Raw genomic sequence first — 17625 nt, 5'->3', positions numbered from 1 at the left:
CTTAATGCAATAATCTGTGTCCTGTTATCAAATGGTCTGTTAAATGTCCATGCATGTCTCAAATGGTAAGTGTCCTTACTATGCAGAACGCTAAAATTCACCTGCTCTGTGCCACAGAAAGGCCTCCAGGGGTTATCTGCGTGGGAGCTCATGCATTTGCATTTCAATGCTGCTCTGCTCACAATGACACCAAAATAATAATAATAATAATAATAATAATGCATTTTATTTATAGGCGCCTTTCTTGACACTCAAGGTCACCTTACATCATCAACATAAAAGCAGACACAATATTAAAGAGACAAAATAAAATATAGAATAAATAAAATGGCTTAACTCTGTAATTAAACCCGTTAATAAACGTTATTTCTATCACATGTGCAGTAGCAGTCTCATGATCAACAGAGAGACAGGGGGGTGGCCGCAGCTTTACGAGGAAATTAGTCATATTTTTAAGAAAAGCTGCAGTAATTGGACAAAGTTGTAAAGCTGTGCAAAATTCACAGGGATTGGCTGTTTTCATGTGAATTGTTGCACCTGCAACATTACGAAATCCTGAGGGGATTGAATATTGACTCATCAAAACTGCAGAATCTTGAACATAAGACTTAACATGTATCAGCTGATTCCAACTTACTTTGTAGTGTTTTATCAACTCCGCCTCCCTCTTGCATGAATGTTTGGGCCTATTGAGCCTTATATATGTTTTCTCTCTTCCTTGACAGATAATTGTCGTCTGCACCTCCTCTTTGCGGATCATTATCAGGCCACTGTGTGTTACAACTCAACTTCCTTATTGTAGACTGTTTGAACACTGGTGCAGGGAACTCATGCAGGTGGCAGTCTTCCAAATTTCAAAGGTAAATATTGTGATGTTATATTATATAGATTATTTAATATGATAGAGGCACTATAAACAATCAGGAAATGATTATGAAACCAGCATACCATTTTAAACCAGCTATATTTTTTATGTGTGTAACTCTTCCCTTGATTTTTAAAAATGGCAAAAAAGCTGTTTCAGAAAGGAGCCAAACAAAAATTTAAAAAAATAAATAAAACTGAAAAACAGATAAAGTATTTTCAACTAACATTTAGCTTTTTTTTTCATAAAGTATACAACTGTTCAGGATTTAAGTCCTGTATTATGTTAACAAAGCTCTTTTTTTTTTTTTACAAACATGTCTTATGATTGTCAACATAATTTGTTTTCTGACATTTTCTAGTGTTTATATGTTCTAAATCATCATTAATCCACCAATGTTATTTATCGTGACATTGACAGTTTATCAGGAAATGATCGCAGCTGAAATATGCAAAAGACTTTTCAGGGGTGTGATGATTATGTAACCCCAAGACCAATGATACTGAGTTAACCCTTTTACTTGTTGGTTTTAAGGCATTAAAAAAATTGAGATCTTTTTTTCATTTCAACAACGTCTTCCCGTCCAACAATATGTGCTTTTAACTGAGTAAATATAAACCCAAGATTTAAATGATTTATTATGTGAAAACAGCATTCTGTCTTTCTATCACAAGATTTTTTAAAACTTGGTCTCACTCCGAAGAATTGAAATTCATTTTGTCTTTATGTGTGATATGTGTGCTTGTGGTATGTTATTCTTGTTGTTGGGTGTGTGAGCTGTGCACGCGGTAATGTTTTTCCAAATGAAGTTCCTAAAGGATAAATCAATATCTTTAAATCTGAATTACTTGTGTGAAGTTTCGCCTTGCAGCTTCAGTGGTAACAACACAGTCTCATGTACATATAAAACAATATGCTGTCGTTGTATAACCTGATCTCTTCAACTACAGGTTTCGCTGGAGAATGGAAGATTCCTACATCAATTACACCACAGATTTCTACTTTTATTTTATCTTTAACCCCTTCGGCCTAGGAGGATATTTTGAAGAAACTGGATTCATTGTAAAAGTGGTGACATGCATTGTCATTTGTACCGGCCTCCCTTTGACCCTGATGGCCATCTATGCTCTTTATTCTCAGGTATGAACACAGTGACTGAGGTTCATTTATTTACTGTTTGCTTCATAGGTCTATCTAAAGCACGGGTGTAAAGCTCAAAGAAGTGGGCCAAAATTAAAAACTTGGACCAAGTTGCGGGCCAGATTTGATATAAATTGAAAAATTGACTACAAATGAGCATTTTTTCCCTTCTCTCCAGATATATTATGCTAAACTTTTTCATATGGAAACAAAATTGAACATAAAACAAGCAAGATTATTAATATTATAAACACATGAAGAATCAATTTTAAATAAAAGACACATTAGTGGCATTCGTTTCTTATTTTTATTTAAATTAAATAAAATATTTAAAAAATATTTTGCCCCTCTCTATATGTAGCTTTTGGAGTTTGTTTTCAGTGGGAACCTTTTCTTTACAGGCCAACAAAACAACCCTAAATTTTTTTTTTTTTTAATTTCTTCAGTGAAAATCAACGCATAGTGCATTCTGGGATCTGTTAGCGTTGCATGCGCTATATACTGGCAGGCCAGCTCTAATAGACATTTGATATTATCTCACGGGCCAAAAATAATTGAGTTTGACATCTTTGGTCTAAAAGATCTTGATCTGGATTTGGGGACAAAGTGTCATGGGACTTTTATGATGTGTTGCAGTCACAACCCCAGGAAGTGCAAAAGGCTCATGCAAATTTTACATAGTGGCCAAAAGTGGAATTACACCGTCCGAGTTTGTCATTTGATGCTCACGGGCCAAGAGAGACTTTTCCCCATTGAATTACATTGGACGTCTGTAAATAAGTGGATCATTGTTTTGATCATCAAAATCTCCATGAAACAACTCATTTCACTATCTAGATTTAAGCCATCCAGTTCAATAACATTTGGAAAGTGTAAAAGAGCTGCAAGATTAAATTTTTTAGACCACCATTCAAGCTAGAAAAGTGCTTAGCCAGTCACTTCATCGGCGGAAGTTACTCACTCGGCTGCCAAAATTCTCTAGTGTGCATGCCGCATCAGCCAGTAGATCTGAGTATTTCATACCTTTTCCTGCTTCATGTGCCAATAAGCAGTTCTCACAGGAATGGACAGGGCCCTGCCTCCATGGCTGTATCCAGACTTTCTTTAATACATTCACGGTTGTAATAATTGACTTGCCGTTAAAATTCTACAGACATTTATGGTGCCCAAAGGTTGAATCTTCATTACTTTTTAGATCTTACTTTTCATTTAGCGCTGTCATTACATCAAAAATTAAAATGGAGATAAATGGAAAAAAATTATAAATAGCTCTGACGATGATTGATGATCAGAGCAAAAGGACATATTTAGGAGTTGGAGTTCAAAACATGTTCACAGCTGTTGGTTTACTTCTGTTTCCTGCAGGTGCGAAATGATCACGTTGCTCCGATCTTCGTCATCAACCTTCTCATTTCTGACCTCATTCAATTCTGCTGCTTGATCATTGAGGTGACGCAGCCTGAGGACCTGAAGACAACGCTAATCTTCACATATATTTACTACTGTTGTTTGGGGGACAGCGTTTGCTTCATGGTGTGCATCGCCCTGGAAAGGTAACTATCTGTCCATCCAGTGTCTGAGGAGCTACTTCTGTGTCTGACCCTTGTGTCACTATATAGTTCTGAAGCTGTGTTTCTGTTGTGTTGCAGGTATTTTGTCGTCGCCTGCCCACTGTGGTACCGCTTCAAACGAACCATCAAGATCTTTGTGGTGGTCTGTGTCGTGGTCTGGGTCCTTCCTCTTGTCTTTCTCCTCCCTCTAATTTTCTGCAAAGATGGGAAGATTCAAGAAACCATCATCACCATCTTTTGTTTCCTTCCCCTCCCATTTCTCTTATTCTCCCTGGGTGGGACCCTTAAAGCCCTGTCTTCTTCCATCGCTGTTCACTCTGACGAAAAACGACGAATTGTAGCAATGTTGATCCTGGTGCTGCTTATTTACACACTGCTTTTCCTGCCCAGCATCATTTTGTTATTGTCAGATGAAGTCAAACCAAACAAAACCCTCAGAGTCCTCTTTCTTGTGTTTCTTAGGTTGAGTCCTCTTGCAGACTTATTTCTGTATGTTTTCATGAGGAAAGGAGTCATTGACAAGCTTTTGGCCTCTGTGTGTTGTTGCAGACTGGACAGCAATGATATCAGCAGTCCACCAGTCGAAATGATGACAGCAGATCCAGAGTCAGCTTCAGGCAGAGACAGAGAGAGAGGAGACATGTAACAAATGCAAAGTATAGAATCTCTCACTGACTGCTATGATTTCCAAGAGACACAGAACTGCACACACAAGGAAGCATTGTCTTTCTTAATTTTTGAGGAAAAGAAAGTAAAATTAGAGCAAAAGCAACTCTCAGAAAAGAAGTCCAAAAGACTTAGTTTTGTAACAAGTTGAATAAAAATCATTTACATCTTCAGGAACCGGCTTTTGGTCATTCTGGATTTAAAAGCATTTAGCAAGATTAAGACAGTGAGCATCAGGTCATTCTGCAACATATTTCATGTTAAAGGTGCAGAATACGTTACAGCACCCAATTTCCATATGGCATTTGAAGCAGACTGTGAGTGTGGGTTTAATCTGGTTTTTCTCAATCCAAAGACATGGGGTTAGGTTAATTCCTGAATGGCTCGAAGGTGTGAATGTAAGTGTTAATGGATGTTTTTCTCTATGTGTCAGCCTTTTGATATACACCTTTCTACCAAAACTAGCGTGTCTACGGAGGCTTTTTTAACTCGGGCAAAACCTGATAAAAATAGACCACAGACTGCTATCACATTACCAGTAGGCCAGAGCTGTGTACTCAGCTCTGCAGGTGACGAATATGCCTCTCTGTGTGTGGTAAACAATAGAAACCAGCATGGATGGAGGCCTGTAAAAAGTTAATGATGGTTCTTTTTTTATTACATCTCTTTCTTATCTCGTCTTTGAAATAGAGTGCAGACGAATTTGAATCAATGATTAAGTGCTGCTTTTACCGTGACGGACAGTATTTTGTGACGGTGCGTCACTTCATCTCGCAGTTAAGAGGCTAAAATGTGTGTGTTGACCTGGTTGTTGTGTTTCCATCATTGCCGATCAGAGGTGATAAATACCTGTGGCTCCTGCAGAGTCATTTGACGCGGGTGTGAATGCCGATTGATAACCATCTTATTCCTAAACCTTTATTTTTACTGTTTTTTGTATGTTTAAAACTGAAAAGGCATCTTGACAAGGACATTTCCTTTTTTTGATCTTTCAACAAAATACTTTTTACAAGTCATAGCTAATGTATGTCTAAAACTGTGTTTGCTTTGCTTTTTTTGTAAAGATAAACCGAACCAGATACGTTTTGTTATCTTTATTTAATACAATTTTTATTTTGTAATGTTTTAATGGTATGCATGTTAGTTTTTAGGATGTGTTTCAGAGCAGGCATTTTGCTAGTATGTGCTTGGCTGTATGGATTAATTACACGAAATGTTATATGAAAATTTACACTTTCTGTAAATTCTGTTAAAAAAAAACTGTCTCGATAAAACTGGGAATGTCTGCCTTTGACGACATTTCTGGATGAAAACATGAAAAATCTCCCTTGTCTTATGTTATATATTGAAATATAACCCAGCAAAGTAAGGATTTTTTTTTAATTACTAAGTAATATTTTCTCATGATACTCCTGTAGCTTTCATTCATATTTACATTTATTGATTTTGCAGAAACTTTTGTCCAAAGTAATGCCAAATGAGGTTTATATTGAGTAGAGTAGTTCACTTGCTTGCATATTTAGATATTTAATGTTTAACTTTTTCTGAGTTACAGCTAACATATGTCCACCCCAAACTGTATTTAATTTTTTTAAATTTCATTTTTTTAAATATGAATAGATTTGGTGTTTTAGTGTGAGACAGGGTGTGATTCGTAGTGGGTATTTTAACACAGGCAATATGATGAAATTCTTATTTCACAGTATATTTGAAGTTATATGTAAATAATGCAAATAATATCTGATTCTAGAAAAAATGGGAATGTCCGTCGACAAAGATCAGTTACTCAACAGGCCAACCGGGCACAGGTCCAGGAGCCCAAAGTGTTGGAAGGCCCCCTGCCATTCACCTGCAAAATATCAAATATCGAGAAAGAGATTCAAACCCCACAAAGTCTGCGTGTTTTCAGAGAGGTGGCAGAGCTTTTTGCATATCTGTTCCCAGGGGCCCACTGACTCATAATCTCACTGCATTAATGACTGTTACTGTCTCTGTGTCACTGTTTTTTGAATGAACGAGTGAATCTTTATCTCGAATCTGTAAATTCAATCAAAATGCACAAATTAAAGCAAAAAAAAAGCCACAGGCCACAACTACAATGAACAAAACAAAAAGACAAAAAAGGCCTTTACAGAACCTATACGTCAATCTCAATAACTTTCTTTTAATAATGTCTTTTCTTTGTTAAAAAAAAGTAACAGGCATACACAGACAGTAACTACCATATGTTTATAGCAGGTGCAGCATCTGTAGTCATTTGTGCCAAACTGATTCATGCAAATGCTGTTCAAACAATGGTTGCCATGTAAAATAGACCTCTTTTAAAATGTAGCCTTATTGTAATAGACATCTATGCACCTTTTTATTTGCAAATCAAGAAAAAAAAACAATCTCAATTAATACTGTGCAGTTACATCTATAATTATACTATTTTAGATCAAGGCTAGTGCCAACAAGCACTTTATTACAAAAAATGTCTGTCTATGTACCTTTGTGATGACCCCAATAACAATCTTCATCTTGCACACCGCTGTTTTAATAAAATGTACAAACCATGTCTTCAAAGACAGATCAGATCTTATATGTATTGTGCAATGAAACACATCAGAGTGACGCATAGTGCTTGCTGGTTGTGTAACCTCTGTGACTTCTAATAAATGTTAAATGTTAAAGGAAACAGAAACATAATTCTTTTGCTTTGGTAAATGAAACAGTTTTTATTTACAGTAGTAGCGTTAACCCAGTTTCTTTCTGTTTTACATGCTGCTATGGCTTTGGGTTAGTAGTAGAAAGGTATGTCATTCATGCAGAAGTTTGGCTGCAGGCTCTCGAAGGTGCAGTCAGACGTGTCCATGGCACAGCGGCCGCAGTGGCAGCTCAGAGCCACAGGGTAGGTGACGGTGGGGTCCACGCCCGGAGGACAGTCAGGAAGCTCAAATGTCTTGTAGTAAAACTCCTGGTATGTGCAAACATGCTGGTACACGTTGCTGAACGGTATCTTAATGACAGGGTCCTGGAGGGAAATAAAAAAGGAAGTAAAAAAGAAAAAAGTTCATTTCTAAAGAAAATGCCACGTTCCAATTAACCTGCACATCAATTGTGGGAAACACTGGTCTGTGTCTGCACAGCTGATGTGAAATGTCAAAATGTTCACATTTAGGCTCCCGCAGACAGGTTCATTTGCCCAATAAAATGGGATTGTAAAAGCCAAAACAAAACATTTCACATAAAATAAAGCTCATCTCTCACAATCACAAAGACCAATTGGCTACTTAGACGATTCGTTGCCTTCACTTTGAGTTTGAAACTCTTCCATCAAGCCACAGATTAAGAAAAGTCTTTGTACTGTTTATTGTGCAATAATTCTGCCTGATTTGCACACGTAATTTCGAATTTTTAGAGACTGTTTGGTTGTAGTTTTTGGTCCCCACTTATCCCTGCTATGCTTAATTGAAGCTGAAATATCATGGATAGGGTTGCTGCCATTCTGTGTCAGTGATGTCGTTCGGAGCTGTAATTTCCGCCAAAATACCCGTCCAACCAATTGTGAGCAGTGCCATTGAACACAAGCGCACTGACTGGCTGACACAGCTGTCAATTATGGCAGAAAATCCTCTTTTTATAGCATTGATAACTCATTAATTGAAACTTATCACAAAAACAATCATTTGATCAAACATCAGAGTGATGAGAACTACCTTAAGTGTCAGAAACCATCTTTGGCAGAAATGTATTTGACGTGTACTTTTACTTTTAAGTTTGGCATATGTCCATACACTAACATGGAGGGGCGGGCTTTGTGACCTATACTGCTGTCAGACATCAGGGGGTGATCCAGATGTTTACACTTCACTTTTGGGGAGCTGTCATGTTGTCCATCTTTATATACAGTCTGTGTTATTATTGTGTTCTTTGGGATTTTTTTTTTTACTTGTGTCTCATTTACCCAATCTTTTGTAATAATGTGACTGAACTAACGGACATGTTTCTTTTATTTTTGTCTTCACAGCTGTGAGATTCTGTCCTCTCCTACCTTGGTCGGGCAGTGTCCGCTGCAGATGGTTGTTTCCACCGGGTGACACTTGGGACAGCCCTCCTTCTCTAGAGACACCGTCTGGTTGATGGGTTGGCAGGGCGGCAGCTGGAAGGCCGCTGGTGGTGGCAGATGTTGCAGTTTGGCATAATTATGTCACATACACACGGTAACTCTTTGTGTCTCTCCTGACACATGGGAATTCCTCTTTCTACTGAAATTATTGATAAATGCAACATTATCATGCACATTTCCTGTTTAGGAGACACTTCTTCTTTCTTTGTTATGAAATGCCACTTTAATTTATCATGAAAAGGTATTCATGCTTATGATGATATGCTAACAATTCAGACACAGTTACAGGGAAAATGTTTAACCATGCACCATATTTATTTGATTTTTTGTTTGTTTTTTATTAGACTTTTATCAAAACAGTAACTCCTATTTTTGCTTAAACCTCCACTTTACTTACTCCATAGCAAACCTGTATGGTGTGTAATCTTTAAAAGGCATTTACCTTACTTATGAAGTGCTAAATGCCTCTATTCAATGCTTAAAAAAGTTGTTTTTTAGCATTCAAATTCTGATTGATTTGCATAATTTCCTGTAATTGGAAAATAGAAACTTTGATCAATGTAATTCAGACTGTCTGTTTTGTTTACCTGCAGGAGCCAGGGGCCAAATGGAAGATGAGGCTCCCAGAAGCAAACTCAACATCAAGGGGGACATCAGTCTGGTGTCCTGTACAGCCATCGTCCTGCAGAAGACAAAGCAGATTAGATGATTAATGACGGTAATGTCTCAAACTGCTTCTTGTAAAAAGTAAAAACACACAACCTGGCAACCCATTTTATTATTTTTTTTTACATTATGCATTTACAATAAAGCCACTGGTGACAACCCTTTAAAATGATTTGATTTCTTTCAAAAACATTGGGAGGAGGCAACAAGCAACTTCACAAAAGGTGGCCCAAAAATGAGCAAAAAAAATAGTAAAAAAAAAAAATACAATGAAACAAGCAAAACAAAAACAAGACAGTGACCTTAAAAGTAATGAAAATTAAAGAAGAACAAAAATAATTATATATATATAATTGTTTATGTATTTCTTTATCATTTTATATATATACAGATATTTTTTCTATTTTTTTATTTTTTTTGTATGGTTTTCTAATAACGATCCCCTTTTTTAAATACAAATTTACAATTTTTTTGTCACTTTTTATTAATTTCTTGCAAGTTGTTAGACATTTTTTGGCAAGTTTATGCCAAAAAATTTAAAATTTAATAATATTTATGAAATAAATCAAACCACTTTGCTCAGGTTTCAAAGATACAAAGAGCTTGTGAAACTAATGTCGATCCAGGTTTTAAAGGGTTAAGTCACTGTAAACTGCTACATGCATTTCTGATTTCTATATTCCCAGCCCTCAGTTATTAATTTCTATCCATGCTGTATTTTTAAAAAGTGCAGATCAATAATAAATTATTTTTAAGCCATGTTAAAAAATACAAATCAGTAAAAACTTTGGGATTAGCTGAATAATAATTTGGCGGTTGTTCATGTAAAAGAGTCTGACTCACCCCTCCAGCGTCTGTAGACGTGTGCTAAGGACAGATGTCCTGCTCGGTCTTTATACAGCACAGAGGAGCCGGGTATCCACGATAAAACTCACTCGTACTGGATGTTAACTATGGTTACGTGTTTTTGTAAAAATGCAGGGAACAAAGTACAATTTTAATCTTTATTTAACAAAGGGATTAATCTCTCTATCACCACATCCTGTTGTCATGACTCTTAAAAGCTGCCTGGATTATACAGACTAGTATTAGAAGGAGCAGGGTCAGTGCCTTGCTCAAGGTCACTGTGTCAGTAGTACCTTTAAAGGAGAGTTTGAGGCTGAAGTGCAAATTTAAAATCAGAAGTCAGCAGGGGTTTAATGAATAAAACAGTGGAAGTTTTCAGATCTTTTACTGAAGTACTTAAATACTCACACCTCACTGTAAAGACTTTCAGTTACAAGGAAAAGAACTGCTTAAAAATGGTACCTAAGTGAAAATAAGAAAGTATAATCGAGATTATGTACTTAAAGTATTAAAAGTGAAAGTACCCTATTGGGAAAAATCTAAAAAATAAATGAATAAATAAAAAAAAATGTTATGGGGAGTTATCATCACTTCTACCTGCCCTACAATATCCTATGAAGCTGCTGCAGTGAGCTGCTGTCCCAAAAATGACCACCCGAGGGCCCCATCCCTTATCACCTGCATAGTGTGTGTTCACTTGTGTGTGGCGTTTTTTGTTTAACCCTTCGAAAAGCTGAGGAAATTGGCTTTATCTCTTTAAAAAAAACTTGGGCGATGAGCAAGGAAAGAAGAAATTACCCCAAAATTTGCAAGAAGTTTTTGAAATTTTTTTTTTAAAAGTACAAGAAAATTACCTATAATTAGTTGAAAAAAATACAAATAATTTAATTTAATTTGATTTGATTTGATTTGATTTTTTTTAATGACAAAAGAAAGAAAGAAAAAGAACGTTTTAAAAAGTACTGAAAAATAAAATAACTTGAAACATAATTTTAAATATGTAATTATGATTATTATGAATAATTATAGCTTTTTTTAATGTAGGCATTTTATCCCGGCTTTTTCACCTCTTTTTTGGAAATAATTTTCTAAATCTACCAATTTCTTATAATCTGTGGAACATTTCATATCAAGGGTGCTCATTGCCATATTCCTGTGTTTTTGTGCCACACACTTTATTTTGCTATTTTTCTGCATATTTCTTGTACATTTTTTAACAGAACATTTTTGGTCATTTTTTCCTGAAGTTGCTCATTGCTTTCTTCCCATGTTTTTGAAAGAAATCGAGACAATTTGTTCAGATTTCAAAGGGTTAACAGATTGATTCTATTCTGAATATGCTCAGGATCTACCTGATGCTGGCAGCTGAAATTAAATCATGTCAAACTGTGCACATAATCAACAGTAAAAAACAGAAAAGGCATCTTTGTTGTTTGTGGATAATGCCTTCATATATTTTTAATATTTCTCTGCTGAAATCTATGATTGTGTTTGTCAGAAGAGCCTGTTTGTGGAAATCTTTACGTGAGGTCACGACTTGCGTTTTGACCGTAGAGCAGGATGAGGGATGTCAATGATAATCTTCTGCTGCCGGTGAAATAATCCTGCTGGATCACTGTGACACGCTGACTTCCTCCTGATGTGGTTCATTTAATATTTTGAGGTTGATTAAGGTTTAGGGTTTTTATGGGTTAAGTAAACTACATGTGATTCAGTTTTCCTGTTCAGGACAAATTAACTGACATCCGAAATTCGACCTTTTCTGTATTTATCATTTATTGTCTGAATCATTTTGTTAAACGTAATAGATCCAAGAGAGGAAATTTGGGTTGCAAAAGGAAAGAGACTCGTTGTCAGATATTATTATTATTATTATTATTATTATTATTATTATTACTATTATTTTACACTGGGTGTTTGCATACCATTAAATAAAAAATATGAATTAATATAAAGTGTGTAAACTTATATTGCAGAATTCTTACTTGCTTATTTGGAGAACATACGTACAATATAGTAAGGTGTTGGCTTGGGAAAGACTTTATTTTAAATCTTCACCCACCCCAAAACTATTTTCCATGGCTTTTAGCTGATTGACTGGGGAAAATGCATAGCCCTCCCCTCACCACAAATAACTTTTTTTTCTCCTTTTCTTTTTATAGTATAAAAAAAATGGGGTTTTTTTTCCACTATTGTCACACATGCAGGAGCACAGAATTCCATGTTTTTACAGGATTTGGTTTGTGGTTTATTTATTTGCAAGATTTGATATGAAACGAATGTTGACATTTGATATTTGACAATAATTTCTGTTTCAACAGTTTTGGGCATTGGTATAAATATATAAGTATAATAATAAATAACAACATAAATAAAACCTTTAAACCTGCCTGGATTCTGGGCTCAGTGAGCATTTGAAATAGTCCCTTAGACTTAAAATAGTGTGTGTGTGTGTGTGTGTGTGTGTGTGTGTGTGTGTGTGTGTGTGTGTGTGTGTGTGTGTGTTTACATTTTTCTATATATTTTTTTCCAAACTAGAAAAAAATGTGTAGAAGAACTTTTAAAATCGTTCATTTATGTTTATAGAATTTACCTAATATCAGTATTTATCCCGGAACTACGCATCAGCTCTTTGCTCGTTTCAAGTCGGCGACTAACAGCGGACGGACCCATTCGCTAGCCAAAGCGCATGCGCAAACGGCAATATGGTTACGAAAATGTTTGTTACGGGACGTTTTTTAGGTTAAATTCCGCGTGAACTTTGCTCAGGGAGACAACGAAAGCGACACGATGGCGGGAGAAGAGCAGGGGAGCGGGAGTAAGGTGAGCACGTCGTGAAGCTGCGTGTGTGAAGGAAGAGTTTTTAAAGGAAGCGGCGGCTCCGCGTCCGGTTTTCGGAAGGTCACCAGCAGCCGTTAAAAACCGATAACCTGATTCACGAAGCACCGCGAAACTCACGACAACTTTAACACGTTTTAACTTTTAGTTATGTCGAGTAAACGTGAGGTAAATGTCAAGTGTCGAAGCCAAACCGAGCTGCTGCTTTCAGCCGGGACGTTTGAGCTAGCTAGCTAGCTAGCGCGTATCATTCTTACATGTTATTATTTTGTTTTATGTATTTTTTTATTTTTTTATTTTACATTTTTGGCTGTGTGCATGCATATGGTATTCCTCTGTAAGTGCGTTTTTTTATTTATTTTTGAATTTCCAGCTCAGATCCTTGAATAAGTCTAAAATACACAACATTGTTATATTCATACTGTTAAATGCAAAATAAAATAGCCATCGAAACCCATTCAAACTGCAATCTTTGACCCCACAGCCATCAAAGCATATAAACATGCATTGTGGGTTTTTTTTTATTTTATTTTGAATATGTTTTATTGTAGGAATTAACATAAATTTATATTATCTTATCCGTTTTCCACATTTTTATTTTACAGTCCTTAATTTAGTGTTACCAAACAGCTGAGAAAGAAAGCAGAGTAAATATTGTAGTGATGATGATGATGAAGATTATGATGACGACGATGATAATAATAATAATAATAATAATAATAATAGTTACCCTTGTGCAGAAGACAAAAAAAACAACAAAAAAAAAACGTGGTATATAAAACAAGCAAAGAGGCTGAATGAGAGCTGTAGACTGTTCATTTCTTTATTATTGTTTTTAAGTGCTCCTCTTGATTTCTAATTCTGTGTGTTTTTCCATTTTTGAGATGCTTTTTAAATTTGATTGGGATTTAACCTGTTCCTTGCTGTGATCTGAGTGTCCTGAACACATTTTTATTGTTTTCTGGTGGGGGTTCAGTTGGTGGTATGCCAAAAATGATACATGTTGGTTCTGGTTTCTGTTTGAATTTGAGAGATGTTCGTGATAGTGGTTATGATCCATGTACCAGAGTGATTTTAGTACTGGGCAGAAAAAGAAAAGTGTGAGTGGTTTGTATATACAAACTATTGTATTATTTCTGGGTGTCATTCTGAGTCTTGTGCCTTTGAATTTGTAATTTTTTACTGTTTTCCACCTGATGGAGTCATTTTTACTATGTTTGACATATGAAGAAAACACATACTGTTTCACCAGACGTTCACAATAAATGTTGCTTTAAATCATTGACATATTAAAGGATGTAATAAGCAAAAAAAATCAACTATATACATAGTCAATTGAAAATAATGCAGTTGCATATGCTTTAGGGACTGTTGGTTATTATTGAGAAGGGATGGCAGTGTTGGGGAGGGACAAGTTGTTGTTTTTGGTTTGTTTTTATTTTGGCTTATGGGATGGCATACACATTTAAATTGTTGTGTTTTACATTTATGTCACCGCCCAGTTTAAAAGAAAACGTGCCTTCCAAACAAAAGGTTTTCTGTAAAACTCTGCGTAGAAGTATGTGTTAGTGCAACTTAATTTTCGGTTTCATATCACTTAACGTAAGACAAAAGAAGTCACATTTAAGGTCCATTTCCGTCCGTCTGTCCTTCAGGGTTTCAGGCTGTTGGGGATTTTGGATGTTCAGAACACGCCGTGTGCCAGAGACGCCGTCCTGCACGGAGCGGGCGGCTCAATAGCTGCTGGCCTGCTGCACTTTCTGGCAACTAGTGAGTCTTATTAGTGTGTGTGTGTGTGTGTGTGTGTGTGTGTGTGCGCGCGCGCGCACACACGCGCACGCTTATGGCTTGTTTATGTCTGGAGCACTAAACCAAACAAATTTCTCAGAGTGGGATTATAAAGTCGATTTGAATCTGAATTTAGTGATTGTTTACCTGGCATTCAACTTTTACATGATTTATTTTTTATTTATCCACATAAAATCTTGAAAAGTCCATCAAGAAATGTTTTTGTAATGCTGATATTATATAAAATAATAGATTTATCATTTAAAAAATGGTTTTGACATGGATGGATGCTGCTGGAGTCTGTGCTGTCAATAATATAAGAGGAAAGTATTTTGATTAACTTAGGGGAAGTTTTATTGGAATTTTCCTTTAAAACTTGCCGCAAAGTTGATCAAATTTTCCACAGAGACTCACTTAAAGCCGGAAGACACAAGGTATGTATGTATTTTACTAAAATCTGTTTTGTGTTCATCTAGATTTATTGATTTGAGTAAACTTTGCTTTTTTTGTTTGTTTTTAGAAATTTTCCATAAAAGAGAAAGTGTAGATCTCAATCTATGTCAAATAATTTAGTGTGACAGCATTTTGTTGCATAAAAACATTTTCAGAAAGTCTTGGTAAATGGAAACTTGAACTATCATTTCCTTTAGAAAAATGTGCAAATGTTTGCAAACAGATTTATTTAGGAACACAGACAAAACAAAATGTTCCAATGTCTCTTTTTTTCTGACAATGATGACATTGTAAAGAACGTTTTATTAATGAACCCCTTAAACTCACAGCAGCGGTCTGTCTTATTGTCTGCAGGTCGTGTGAAGAGGTCTTTTGACGTGGGATTTGCAGGATTTATGCTCACCACACTCGGGTCCTGGTAGGTTTTTATGTTGGCTGATGCTTCATCACTTTAATGATTAAAACACCTTTGATGTACTAACCATGAAAGACAAATCTGTTTCCTTTACAAACACCGAGCTGCCAGTATGGATATGCACGAGCTCACTTCTTGCTGCAGGCTCCTCTCTCGTTAGTTCTGCTTTTAACACAAACGTCTCGTGTTTTCTCTCCAGGTTTTACTGCAGGATGAACAACGCTAAGCTGCGCGTGCAGCAGAGGATGATCCAGGACGGCATCAAGAACAAGGTTGTGTATGAAGGGAGCGGTATCGACCCCACAAACAAACCTGCAGCAGAAACGTCATCAGGGCCCTCATGACCTCCAGAACCATCATCCTCCTTCTTATGTAAAGGCTGTGAGGAGAGGAGAGGACGCTGCCGAGGTCCAACAAAGACTTTCAACCAGGTTTTTCTGTTGTTGCTTTGCATTTGTTTTGTTTTGTTCTTCTTCAAAAGACTGACTTCAGCTGCGCAAATGATGGAAAGAATTAAAATCTAGTATTTAATTGTGGCTGTTTTTGTTTTTGTTTTGTCAAATCCAAATTATCAAAAATCATATTCCAGACAGCTGCATACAGACTTTTTAACTGAAGGGTGAGCTGTTCCTAGAGTGCATCCAGATCCTGAAACAACAAAAAGTGTTTGAATTTATTGTTTTTTGAATGTTGCTCCACCCCAACATTGCAAATATACCCTGAAACCCTGTGCTGCGCAGCATGCTGTGATTTTAGTGTCGTTTCTTCTTCTGCTCACCAATCAGCAGCTAAGAAAGAAAGTGCTTTTGCACACAAAAAGGGACAACATTTAGGTCTCCACCTAGAACTGTACCGAGGATATTGCCGTTATCTGTGTGCATCAGCCGCCGGGGTGCTCGGTTCTCTGTCATTTGTCGAAGTCAAACGCCTGCTGTTATGTCACAGTTGGGGTGTGGCCTAACTTGTAATGTGCTTAAAATTTTCTAGCCCAGGACAAAGCAGCAGGAGCTTTCTGTGTTCTACTGTTGAATCAGCCTTTAAAGGTATACTTTGCAGGATTTTACAAAAAAAACACTCGCATAAAAGTAATCCTCTAAATCCGCACTTTGGACCCACTAGAAGATTGTGGCGGTGTGTTTATCTGCAGACACTCTGCCTGAATTCTCTTATTTTGCTGTGTGCGGGACGTTGCTCAGCACAGTGCACACATGCAGCAGGTCATGATTTTATAAAGCATGTAAGGACCGGCCAGGTGCAAGACCGTAAACCGGTTATGAAAATCACAAACGTAATGATCCTGCTTGGATCTTCATCAAGTCAGATGCATTTATTGCTGACATTCGTGTTTGCTGATGAAGATCTAAGCAGAATTGAAATGTCGTAAATAAACTTGTGTGGCATGGAGCAAGTGTGAAGGCGTTACCTTTTTCTTCACGTACACTGTTTTTTTAAAAGCTTTGCACCGATGTGATGTCTAAACCTATCAAAAAGCCCTCTTTCTCCTGGGAAAGTCACAAACACAGAAGCAAAAATGCAGTCCAGTGAGACCAAATATACAAAAATTATCTGAAAACATGCAACAAAAACATGTGTATTCTGCATTCCTTCATGCCTGACGTTCATCTCATATTAAATGTGTGTTTTATTAGCTAGCCATTAGATTTCATTTATTATTTCCATGGCAGATGATATTGGGCACAAAACTGGCTTCATCGGTCAGATGGTCTGCGCTGTGCACTGCTACGTCTCCCAAAACCACACGAAACTGTGTTTTTAGGGATGCCTATTTGCAAACAAAAACCAACCTTTCCTGCACAGTATGCCTTTAAATTCACCTCAAACCTTGATTGTTTTATCATATAGTATTTAAAAGTTGAATATATGGAAAATAAATTATGCACTGATGTAAAAGTGTGTACATGTACTTTGGGATGTTTCATCAGTGTTGCTGTTATTGCATGTAGTTGTTGCATCTGTGGTTTTCCCTGAACAGGCATCTCTACATTGAAATGTCTTCAATTATCTTTGTTTTTATGTCTGTTACTAGTTAATCAACAGAAAATGCTAATTTTGGTAATTTGTAACTCTACCTTTGTAAAATCATCAAATAAGCTGTTTGCTTTATATTGTTAGAAACAAAATGTAATTATTGCTGATAAAACTTAAAAAAAAACAAAAAAACAAAGAAATTAGGAAAAAATATTCTTGGAAAAGTTGAATATCCTGTTTAATACTGTCTAGATTTAAAAAAAAAAAAAAAAAAAAAAGA

General features: G+C 36.3%; 3 protein-coding genes across 4 annotated transcripts; 2 read left to right on the top strand and 1 right to left on the bottom strand.

The window, feature by feature from the left end:
- The first annotated feature begins 729 nt into the window (after nucleotides 1–729).
- On the top strand, nucleotides 730–5564 carry LOC121954841 (G protein-coupled receptor 4-like). The gene is made up of 4 exons (XM_088086253.1): nucleotides 730–860; nucleotides 1816–2005; nucleotides 3371–3558; nucleotides 3655–5564. Exons 2-4 carry the CDS (start codon nucleotides 1829–1831, stop codon nucleotides 4220–4222), a joined length of 933 nt encoding a protein of 310 aa, XP_087942379.1. The 5' UTR covers nucleotides 730–860; nucleotides 1816–1828; the 3' UTR covers nucleotides 4223–5564.
- A 1228-nt stretch (nucleotides 5565–6792) lies between these two features.
- On the bottom strand, nucleotides 6793–9983 carry lhb (luteinizing hormone subunit beta). Its single transcript, XM_042501943.2, has 4 exons — nucleotides 9860–9983; nucleotides 8938–9032; nucleotides 8276–8394; nucleotides 6793–7255 (listed from the first exon to the last, which is right to left on the bottom strand). The coding sequence occupies exons 2-4, from the start codon at nucleotides 9026–9028 to the stop codon at nucleotides 7022–7024; spliced, it is 444 nt and encodes a 147-aa protein (XP_042357877.1). The 5' UTR covers nucleotides 9029–9032; nucleotides 9860–9983; the 3' UTR covers nucleotides 6793–7021.
- Nucleotides 9984–12525: 2542 nt separating this feature from the next.
- On the top strand, nucleotides 12526–17280 carry cox20 (cytochrome c oxidase assembly factor COX20). 2 transcript variants are annotated; one of them, XM_042502098.2, is made up of 4 exons: nucleotides 12526–12685; nucleotides 14356–14470; nucleotides 15296–15359; nucleotides 15556–17280. In XM_042502098.2, the coding sequence occupies exons 1-4, from the start codon at nucleotides 12653–12655 to the stop codon at nucleotides 15698–15700; spliced, it is 357 nt and encodes a 118-aa protein (XP_042358032.1). In that variant the 5' UTR covers nucleotides 12526–12652; the 3' UTR covers nucleotides 15701–17280. The 2 variants fall into 2 exon arrangements, with proteins under 2 accessions (XP_042358032.1, XP_087942672.1); XM_088086546.1 differs by lacking the exon at nucleotides 12526–12685 and adding an exon at nucleotides 12729–12868.
- Nucleotides 17281–17625: the final 345 nt, after the last annotated feature.

Source organism: Plectropomus leopardus, chromosome 13, assembly GCF_026936395.1.
Source record: "Plectropomus leopardus strain MGB_pleo_1.0 chromosome 13, ASM2693639v1, whole genome shotgun sequence".
Lineage (NCBI taxonomy): Eukaryota > Metazoa > Chordata > Actinopteri > Perciformes > Serranidae > Plectropomus > Plectropomus leopardus.
This window is presented reverse-complemented; position numbering and strand designations above follow the sequence as displayed.